Genomic DNA, 10,601 nt, shown 5'->3' on the forward strand with positions numbered 1-10,601 from the left:
CTAGAACAAACAGGTGCAAGGCCTTCATGACGTCGGTGAGATGACAGGGGTGCTCGGAGGCAGGCACCCGGGCTGGGGCCGACGACCAGTCCATACTCCCTCAGTCCTGCTTGGCCACGTCTGGCTCCCACAGCACCTGACAGACCTCAGGTGGGGAACAGGAAGAACTAAGTGGTCAGAATCTTAGGTCCGAATTCTGACTCTGACTCAGCCTGTAGCTTTTTACAAAGAAATCCCTTCGCAAGGACAACGGGTCCCCTCCTGTCCAGGACACCCTGTTGTCCAGGCAGCAGATGGGGCTGGTCGCTGAAAGTTTAGGACCTCAGAGTTATCTGCGTTTTGCCCTAGAAGAACCAGGAAGCTCTTGGAAAGGAAGCGGGCAGGACACTGCTACCCAGGGATGTTGGCCTCCACGAACTATAAAAACCAACCCACATGGACGGAACTTGGGGACATCCAGACGGCTCTGCCACTGTCAGAGTCCACCACTTGCCCCACCTGTGTCGTTCTTTCTCACCTGCAGCCCCACACCAGCATGGACCTGAAACTCCCAGTGAAAAGATCTCACATACCTGTCAGTCCACGGATCAGACTGGCACGGGGCATGCACCTGCCCTGTCCCAAAAGGGTAGCCGGGGACCACAGAGCCTGCCAGCCAGGTCTGCCGTCCACCAGACACCAGCTGGATGCCGTCCCAGTCTGCTCTGTGGGGAGGCTGCCTTGTCTGGCTATGACCTCACACATCACCTGCCACGTGGGGCTGCCAGTTGTTAGCTGTCAGACAGAGACAGCCCCATCTCACAGACGCGAAGACTCAAAGAACACCTGCAGAAGACCGCACAGCCAAACATCTTCAGCCTCCTCTTCACCGCAGGAAAGGGAAAACAAAGCCTTACTCCAAAGGTGTCTAGAGTTAGGGTTCCGGCAGCAGCCCGGCAGGGGCAGACCCTACCGTCCCACAAACTCCACGTGCATGATCTCTCACGGAACAGAATACGGGAGGCTACGGATGGTGGCAGGCTGGATAAACCACAGTACGCAGGTGACCGCCACCAGGCAGCGGGGCAAGGACGAGGACATAGCCGTGTGGGCACAGTTACTCCGTGAAAAACAGCGTGGAGGGGCGGGTGGGCAGTGGCGGCCTGAGCCTGTTTGTAGCGAAAGCTGGCTGTGTGTGACAAGACAGAGCCACAGAAGAGGGCAGGAAGGACAACACCCCCCAGAGGAGCCGGGCACTGGGTGCAGCCCTGTTCTGCTTTGTAGACCTGTTTGTTTGATGAACAACAGCAAATTCCAAACTTAGGATTCTGGAGACTGATTTTCTGAAAGGAAAGGAAGAGTTCAGAGACACCCGGAGGGGAAAGTCAACCCCTTTGCACAGGGCCAGTGTGCAAAGAGGTGGCCCCGTCACGGAGCCCTCTCTGTACACCTCGGCCGCCACGCAAAACTGAGCTGCTCCCCTCAGAGCCTTTAGAAGCCACAGCCAGCCAATGGCACGGCTCCCAGACCACGTCACAAGGACAGAAATGAAGGCTTTTATAATTACAGTTCTTCAGCAGCACACACATGAAACAGAGACCTGGACAAAACACATGACTAAGCTGCATGGTTTTGCTGTACTTTATTCCAAGTGGGCCCTCAGGCCTCATCCCCGGGGAGAGAGCGCCTGGCGTCCAACTGGGAACACCGTTCAGTACTGAAAAGTAATCTTCCACTCTGCTCCGACCCGAATTTGGCACAATTACATCACGCGCGAGTCAAGACGCGGACAGCCCGGTGGGGTGACGGGATCCAGAAGGGCATGGCGCGCCAGCCGAGCGCGGTCCTCCGCTGCCGAGTCACACACAGAACACAGCTTTACACGGGCAGTTTATTCCCTCCTGCGGGTGCGGACAGTGCTCAGGTCGCACGGAGGAGCATTCGGAAGCACAGGCCTGAAGAGCAGCACAGCTACATCACAGTGCAGGAACTACGGAGGCTACGGCTACGCGTGCAGAGCGGATGGTGAAGGGCCCCCGCGTCGGTCTGCAGGGCTGGGCACCACAGCAGCGGTGCAGCGAGTGCAGACCACAGGACCAAGGGACAAGGCTGCTCTGCAAATAAACTACTCTGTTCATAAATAAACTCTGATTTTTTTAGTTCACATTTACAGACCTGATCAATAAAAAGAAACAATATATATATATATATTTTCCCTTAAAAAAGAAAATGTGGAGACACAGAGCACTATGAAAGAACTCACCAGGGCAGGGGAGGAGCAGGCAAAGGAGAGAGAATTAAAGTACCCCGTATGCAGCCTAGCACACACCGACACGCGACAGGCTGTCCGGGAGCAGCGTGCTCTACTTGAATTCCAGCAGGTTGCAATCGATCTTGTAGTACACATAGGGGTAGTACTCCTGCTGGCTCAGGTTGAGGCCGGGAATGTCCACCGGCGCCTGTGGAGCAAGCATAAGCACGGACAGGGATGTACCACGGGACTGGGGACAGAGCGCGGCCCTTGTCTTCCCTGGGAACCCGCCAGGGGCGACACACGGGCACTGCTACTGAGTGAGGTGGGCACAGGGCCCTCTGCCTGCCAGGAGGAAAAGGCCGGCTTCCCTGGGCACCCTGACCAACAAAGTCTCACCGAGCTGCCTCCAAAGCCTGTGTGCATGGGACCAGACCCCGCTGTCCCAGGATGCGGACCACAGAACCTTCCTTTCTAAATCTTAGGCTTACAGTACAGTGGACCCTTGACTTACAAATTCAATTCCTTCCCGAGGGCTGGCTGTCAAGTTTGTCGGTGCAGGCTCAGGCTCCTCTCCACAGCCCTCAGAGTCTCTCTCCTGCACAAAGGCAGATCTGTGTCCTGAGAGACACTGCCCTAGGATTTCTCAGGGAGCCCCACACAGGAGAGGATGCTGTTGTGCTCCTTCCAGAACTCTGTAAGGGTTAAGTCTGTATCCAAGACCATCTGGAGGCACAAGTGGCTGGCATTCAGATGGTAACTCAAGACTTTGGTCCAATCATAAGCCACGTTATGACACAAAAATAATCCAGTGCACTGTTTAAAAGATAGCTCTTCTATATGCAAGTTGTAATAAGGCACATGTATCAAACAGCTAGATTCATTTTATCTGCATTTCCTTTGTTTTCTTCTATCAAAAAGGAAAACTTTTTAAAATTCTAATTAATGCACATATGAGGTTCTAATGTCTGAAAGAAAGGGAAAAAATCAGCAAGATGTGGAAATTCGAAAAATAAAAGCCCATAAGGTTACATCCTGTTTATATCTTTTGGCGGGGGGTGGGGTGGGGGGCTGGTTACTGCGGATCAAACTCAAGTTTGTGCTTGCTACATCCTGTTTATATCTTTTGGCGGGGGGTGGGGTGGGGGGCTGGTTACTGCGGATCAAACTCAAGTCCTTGTGCTTGCCAGGCAGGCAGCATGTTTATATCTTATTTAAAAGAAACCATTTTATGGAAATGACTGTTCCCTTTAAAATGCTGGTGTGCGACTGTTGCTTCTGAACAAAGCGTCAGCTCAGTTACCCTCTGCAGCTTCCAGGTCCCGCAGCACTGACCAGCGCCCCAGCCTCGGCAGCTGCAGACGCGTGGTGGACAGTGAGGGCTCGCGGGGGTACGGGTAGGGGTAGGGGTGGGGGTCCGGTCCCGAGACCCCAGGAAGCGCCAGCCGCCTCCCCGCAACTTCCTCATCCGGGCCCACCGCGTCCGCGCCTGCGCACTCACATCGATGATGGCGGCCGCGCTGCTGTCCAGGTGCTTGTACAGCTCGTGCAGCACCTCCCGCAGCTTCTTCATGGTTTTCTTGTTGGGCTGCAGCAGCATCGCCTGGAAGTTCACGGGCAGGCCATACCTGTGTGGGGGACAGAGCGCAAAGTCAGCGCGGGCGCGAGGAGAATGAGGGAAGACTGGCGCTGACCAGAAGCCGCTATAAAATGCCTCGCGTCCCCACCAGTCTAGGGCTCAGAGCACTCTCCGGAAGTAGGGAGCGTGTAAGGCCAGTGGGTTCTTCTGCAATAAACCACCTGGGGCTACATCTACTTTGAAAAATTTAATCAGTGTAAACAGTGAGCCTGGCTACAGATCAGTTACTTCTCAGAACTATTCTCTAACAGGACGAAGGGACAGAGGACTTCAGGGTGAGGCCTTAAGCATCTCAGGATGCTCAGTATCTCCAGTGAGTGCCAGATGGTGTCAGTCGGGGTCAACTGCTTGCCGGACACCCACGGCCCTGCCTTCCGAACAAACTCAAGGCTGGGCTGTGCCATCTCCACTTGGTGACCGTGCACACCCGACCAACCCCAGGAGATCTTCACGGGGCAGAAGAGCTCCACGTACCTAGGGAGGCCACAGCCATGGTGATGCACTCCCCACGCAGCATGGTGATGCTGGGCACATACACGAGCGACTCCCCGGGCTTGGTATTCACTCCCTGGTCTGTCACTGCTTTAGAACGGACACCTTCTAATTACAGCTTTGGACAAAGTCCCCGTATGTGACACAGGAATCTCACATTTCCACCGAGTCTCTAGACAGTGTCCCGTGCGCCAGCCAGGGGCTGAGGGACGTGGCTCAAAATCTCCAGTTCCCTAATCTTACTCAGAAGGAGCCATGAGGACAGCAGCACCGGTTCTGCCCCGCGTGCCAGGACGTGGCAAAACTGCCCGGAGAAGCTGTGACACTGCCGTCTCCATACCAGCTCCCTCCCGCGGGAAAGGGGGACAGACACATCTCGCCTCACCTTAGAACAGACTCCACAAAAACTCTTAACGCTTTCACGTGAATCCACGCAATAAATGCTTCACTGAAATTCACTTTCAGCCACCGCACAAGTGGTCCCTTTAAAAAAAAAAAAAAAGATTACCATGAATCTGGTCTTGGAAATGGCAAAAAGCTCAAATCTTTTCTGAGCAACTAGCTGCTGGTAACCTACAGGCGAATGAACGCACACAGTTCCCTTCCCGAAGCTTCGTGTATTGTTGCTGTTACGATGGATGCTGGGCCATCTTAGCTCAGGGCCTCCCTCAGGTCACCCACTCGCGACACTAGAATGAATTAAACCAACTCACTAACACAGAGAAAGGTATTTTTACAAAAGTAGTTTAAACCGATGAAAAGTGGTTTAAGCAGGTGTCCTGGGTCTGAAAACCAAAATATAAAAATCTGAATGTGCTATACTCTAAAGTACTTAATATGCATGTATAAAATTCAACTCAAAAATAACTTCTCAGGAACACAGATAAAACAGTTATGAAAGTGAGCCAGTCACTGCCCCCAACTCTTAGTGTTCTCCTCTGTAAGACAGGGAGATCTGGGGCTCTGAAACCTCTTCACGGCCTACCCTTGCAATGATTCTGTTACACAGCCTGGCTGGCTGGCTATTGGCAGTACTGGGATTGAACCCAGGGCCTTCACTGAGCTGCATCCCAGCCTTTTCCATTTTTTATTTTGAGACAGGGCCTAAGTTGCCAAGTTGCCCGGACTGGGCTCAAACTTGCGATCCTCCTGCCTCAGCCTCCCAGAGTGTGCTACGACGCCTGCTTTACAGTATTTAGTATGATTAAATGTCTCTTTTTAAAAAAAAAGACTAAATAATCTCTTCCCTTACACTTCAAAGAAATGTACTATCAATCCAGCTAACATTTGGATAACATTATGAGGCTTTACTATGATGTACCAATTTAAGCAAAAGTGATAATAAAACAGAGAAAAAATATTTGGTCAAAGTCTCTCTGAACAGGTTCTATACCCTCCCTCACAAGGTGGTTACAGCCCTGGTTAGGTCCCACCCCCCGGAGACGTGGACGCAGTCTGTGAAATTCCTGGGTGTTTCTCGGAGCTCACCTGTCCCTCTCCCCTCGAGCTTCCCTGCCACACAAGCGAATGCCTCCTCAGCGCCCTCACTGAGGATGCAGGCACCCACTCTTCACCGGGGTAAATGCGAATCAGTTCACTAAAGGCTGAGTGTTCTTACGGGAGAGCAGAGCCTCACCCACAGACAGCCTTCCCCACAGCGACACCCAGCGGGCACTGCCTTCAAACACAGACGGGGGCTAGTACAAAGGGTGACTCCCTGAGCTAGGCCTGTCCAGAGCAAACACACTCTGATTACTCAGCACAAAAGGACACCAAATATCTTAAAGTGAAATCGGACAGCTCTAGTCTCAGGCAGGGGAAGCAGTGTCCCTGTCTGGGCTCAGCGCAGTGGCAGGAGGATCGGGAGAACCGGAACACGTACGAACTGCTTCTTCTTGTCAGTAGAGAGCCGGTTCATTTCCTCCTTGTCCGCCTTCATCTCCTCCTCGTTATACTGGAAGTCTCGAACAATGAATCTGAATTTGGGGGAGAAAACAGATCGGTCCATACCACAGACACCCACTCCAGCAAGAGAGACAGAAGAGCGGCAGAGGGAACTTACTTGTTCTCCCTGGCTTTGTGTCGGAAGTCGTCGACAGCCTTCCTGAACAGGGTGACATTGCAGAGGTAGCTGTCTTGGTCCTCCGAGAGAACGCTAGGACAAAAGAGAAGCTCACTTAATGGCTCAGCCTCAGCGCCGTCCTCCTACTGAGGTGGAATTGCAGAGGGAGGAAGCTCAGGGGACCACGGCCTTCCAAGCCACCAGCACCTCTGCTGCAACATGCGGCCACGCAGGGTTTACTGCCAGAGCGAGGCTTTGGTGCCGATGCCTCTGCACCCTGTATCGCCCAACTTCTTAGGAGCCAACAGTTGACCACCAACCGGGACAGAGCATCGGAAGCCGGGTACAGGCTTCTAGGGCACCGGGCCGCACCCTGCGCTCCCACACCAGCCACTCCCTCTCCTGCTCACCCCCGACCTCGCAGCCCACACTGGGCCCGGTGACCGGTGCTGCCCACACAGCTCAGGCTCCCTCCTGACCCAGGACAGTCATAGCAGCCGCTCTGGAACATCCCTGGAAGCCTTCAGAATGCAACCACAGACAGCCGCGTGCACGGTCCTCAAACCGGCCCTGACGGCCCTGTCCCAGAGACCCACCAGCTCCTCAGGACAGCACCCCTGCAGGGACTGCACAGGCGCCTGGGAGCAGGTACCCAGGCCCTCTCCTCCCCTCCCCGTCTTCCACGTTCTGGGGGTTTCTAAGTCTGTGGCTTTCAGCAAACCCCTCTCCTGAGGTATAATCACCAGACAGCACCGCGTGGGCTGAGTGGACACCACCACGTCCGAAGTGACACCAGCACTGTTGTATCCTACACCCACTGCTCACAAGCATCACGGCTCCCTGTGGGGTGTTTTGTTTTTGTTTTGGTTTTTGGTTTTGTTTTTTTTTGGTTTTTTGAGACAAGGTCTCACTATGTAGTTGAGACTGACCTGGAACTCACTATGTAGCCCAGGCTTGGTCTCGAACTCACAGCAATCCTCCTGCCTCAGCCTCCCGAGTGCTGGGATTACAGGTGTGCGCCACCATGCCCAGCTTCCCTGTAGTTCTGTTAACATTTAGTTCTCATTTACAGTGAAGCACCCCCAAAATAAAGTAAATTTCATAGAACTGAAGGAGTGCCTATGGGCTTTAAAGATAACTTTGGTTTGAGGGTTTTCTTGGGGGAGGAGCAAGATCTCACACGTCTGTAGCCCAGGCTGGCTTTGGACTTATGGCAATTCGCCTGCCTCTGCCTCCTGAGTGCCACAATCCCCTCAAACTGCACAATGCATGCTGCTGTGAAGCCATTTCAAAGCACTCGATGCTTGGCATGGCCAGCACATCATTCAGTGAGCCAAAAAGCCTGATGATCAAAGACGCCAAGTGAGCCAGGTTTAGTGGTGCACACCTGCAGTCCCAGCTACTCAGAAAGCCGAAGCAGGAAGACTGCAAGTTTGAGGCCCGCTGTGGCAATTTAGTGAGATCCTGTCTCAAGATGGAAAAGGAGGCCCAGAGGTAGAGCCCAGGGCTATGAGTGAGGCTCTGGATCCAATACCTAGTACTGCCCCAAAAAGCCAAGACAAAACGCAGATCTTCTCTTATGATTAGATCCTGCTATATCCATCACCTTATCAAAAGCAACTCGGGAGGTGAGGCAGGAGGCTCGTCATGAGTTCAAGGACAGCCTCTACTACACAGCCAGTCCCTGTCTTGAAAACAGCAAACAGGGACCCCTGAAGGGCACCTGGCTTGCCTTCTCTGTCCCAGGAGAAGTACTGCGAGCTCAGGAACACAGCTATGCGCCCACTGCCTTGGAGCCATTTGGTGCACACTGAGCGTGGTCAGCAATGCCACCCCTGCCCACCCAGCGCCATCGGGGAGCAGCCAGTGCTGTGAGCAGGAGGAGTGTGAGACACAGGGGGGGACACTCCCAGAGGAACAGGCACGCTGGGGCAGATGGCAGCCAGCAGGAAATCGAGGAGGAGAGCAAGTCCCCGCCAGTGTGGAGTGACAAGGTCAAAAGCAGTTCCGTAAGAATGCAGACGACAGGGGGCGCCTGGGAAAGATGCAGGGGACAGGTGCGGTGGCCCTGCCTGTGGCCCAGCCCTCAGGAGGCAGAGGAAGGGGGACCACTTGTAACTAGGAGGGGACACCAGTCCAAGCGACAAGGGAGACAATGTCAGAAAACAAACAAAAGAACCCACACCAGAGGGCTCAGAGATTCAGACCCCAGAAGTAAATCCTTCACAGAAGCCAAGGGTGCAGAAGACAGCAGCCTGCAGACAGCAGCAAAGGTTCCGACCTCAAGATCCTCCAGGAGGTGCCAATTTCAACCCCAGGCACAGTCAGCAGTGATGGACGTGAGGCAAGGGAAGGGGCTGGAAGCCCCGCCTCTCCGGGAGGGAAGGGGCAACAGCTCCTCCCAGCCAGAACCCTGCCCGTGGGAAGTGCGCCCACCAGGGCCCCACGCACACCACTGACCCCCCCAGCCAAGCCCACGCTCCACCCAGCTGCCCCCCATCTCTGAGGGTCTCCGGTCTCCGACTACACAGCCAGACCCTGTCTCAAAAACAGCCAACAGGAATCCCATGAAGGCCCACCTCGTCTGTGCTCTCCGGGACCTCAAGGCCACTCTGTCCTGTCCCAGCCCAGCCACCCACCCTGCTCCGAGACATGGAGGACACGGGACAGCAGAGGCATGGAGAGCTGGCCCATCAGTGCCAGCGCTGAGCCCAGCCCACCACACGCCTGGCAGATGCCCCACGCCGGCAGGTCGCCAGCCCACAGCCAGGAGTTCTTTTAAAGTTTCTTAAAAAAATGAGCATCTGAAATAAACAGACATTTCTCAGACGAAGTAAAAGCGGCAAATAATCATTATGAAAAAATGTTCCACATCACTGGTCATCTGAGAGATGCAGATGAAAGCAACACTGAGATTCCACCTCACCCCAGAAAGAATGGCTGCTATCAAGAAATCAACCAATAACAAATGTTGGCGGGGTTGTGGGAGATGGGATCCCTGCTCCGGTTGGTGGGACTGCAGACTGGTGCAGCCACTGTGGAAATCAACATGGAGGTACCTCAAAGAGCTGGGACCAGAGCTTCTATCTGACCCAGCCATCCCTCTGCTGCGTATCTGCCCAAAAGAATTATAAGAATCACATCACAGTGATATATGCACACCCATGTTTATAGCGGCACAGTTTGTAATAGCTAAAACTTGGAAACAGCCCAATTGCCCATCAGCTGGAGACTGGATAAAGATGTGGTTTTAGCCGGGCCTGGTAGCACACGCCTGTAATCCCAGCACTTGGAAGGCTGAGGCAGGAGGATCGCTGCGAGTTGGAGACCAGCCTGGGCTACATAGTGAGTTCCAGGTCAGTCTCAACTACATAGTGAGACCCTGTCTCAAAAAACCAAAAAAAAAAAAAAAAAAAAGAAGAAGAAGAAGATGTCATTTTTCTATAAAATGGAGTACTTCTCAGCCATAAAGCATGAGAAACTAGAGTCATTCATAGCAAAGTGGATGCACACTGAGGCCATACTCTTTAAGTGAAATAAATAAGACACACATGTAAATACCGAATAGTTTCTCTGGTGTGGAAAACTTAAAGTGTAAATAAGATCTAAATGTAGGGGGTGAAGGGAGGGTGGGGACCAGGGGAAAAAATGAGAACCAAGACCTGCCATGTAAAGGTACAAGATCCCAATAATGAATGTAACTGTACTGTATACCTAACATGTACCGATAAACTCAATGAGGAAAAAAACTGTACATTTGAGAACTAATCAGACTTTTTTAGAGCCAAAGCAGGAGAAAAGGAAAGCGATAATTCTGCAGGTACAATGGAGGCACCTCTGCCTTAGGCCGCAGCCTGGCCTGCGGGTATGAACACCCCTGCCTTCACCTGGAAGGCAGGACCTGGCCTATCTTTTAGGACTAGTGGAGAGTAGCCTGCAAGTATCTAGACTCTGTTCACTCTAAAAATAAAATTATCAGCCGGGTGTGGTAATGCACACCAGGGACTGTAGCACTCTGGGAGGCTGAGGCAGGACAGCAAGTTCAAACCCAGCCTGAGCAACTTAGCAAATTAGCGAGACCCCATCTCAAAATAAAAAATACAAAATGGCAGGGGATGTACTTTGGTTCCAAAGGCCCCAGACTGAATCCCTAGTACTAGGAGAAAAGAAAGAAAAAA

The 10,601-nt window shown here is 53.0% G+C and overlaps 1 protein-coding gene across 4 annotated transcripts in view; it reads right to left on the reverse strand.

Moving 5' to 3' along the window:
• Nucleotides 1-1,604: 1,604 nt before the first annotated feature.
• The window catches only part of Atp6v1c1 (ATPase H+ transporting V1 subunit C1), a 42,938-nt gene continuing 33,941 nt past the window's right edge, over nt 1,605-10,601 (reverse strand). For all 4 annotated transcript variants that reach the window (XM_010612117.3, XM_010612118.3, XM_010612116.3 and 1 more), the window contains 5 exons: nt 6,424-6,516; nt 6,244-6,337; nt 4,747-4,844; nt 3,732-3,858; nt 1,605-2,438 (listed from right to left, as the gene is read on the reverse strand). In XM_010612117.3, coding sequence (XP_010610419.1) covers nt 2,343-2,438; nt 3,732-3,858; nt 4,747-4,844; nt 6,244-6,337; nt 6,424-6,516 — 508 coding nt within the window. In that variant the 3' untranslated portion in view covers nt 1,605-2,342. The remainder of the gene's footprint in view (nt 2,439-3,731; nt 3,859-4,746; nt 4,845-6,243; nt 6,338-6,423; nt 6,517-10,601) is intronic.

Source organism: Fukomys damarensis, unplaced genomic scaffold, assembly GCF_012274545.1.
Source record: "Fukomys damarensis isolate Sample0158 unplaced genomic scaffold, DMR_v1.0_HiC HiC_scaffold_5, whole genome shotgun sequence".
Lineage (NCBI taxonomy): Eukaryota > Metazoa > Chordata > Mammalia > Rodentia > Bathyergidae > Fukomys > Fukomys damarensis.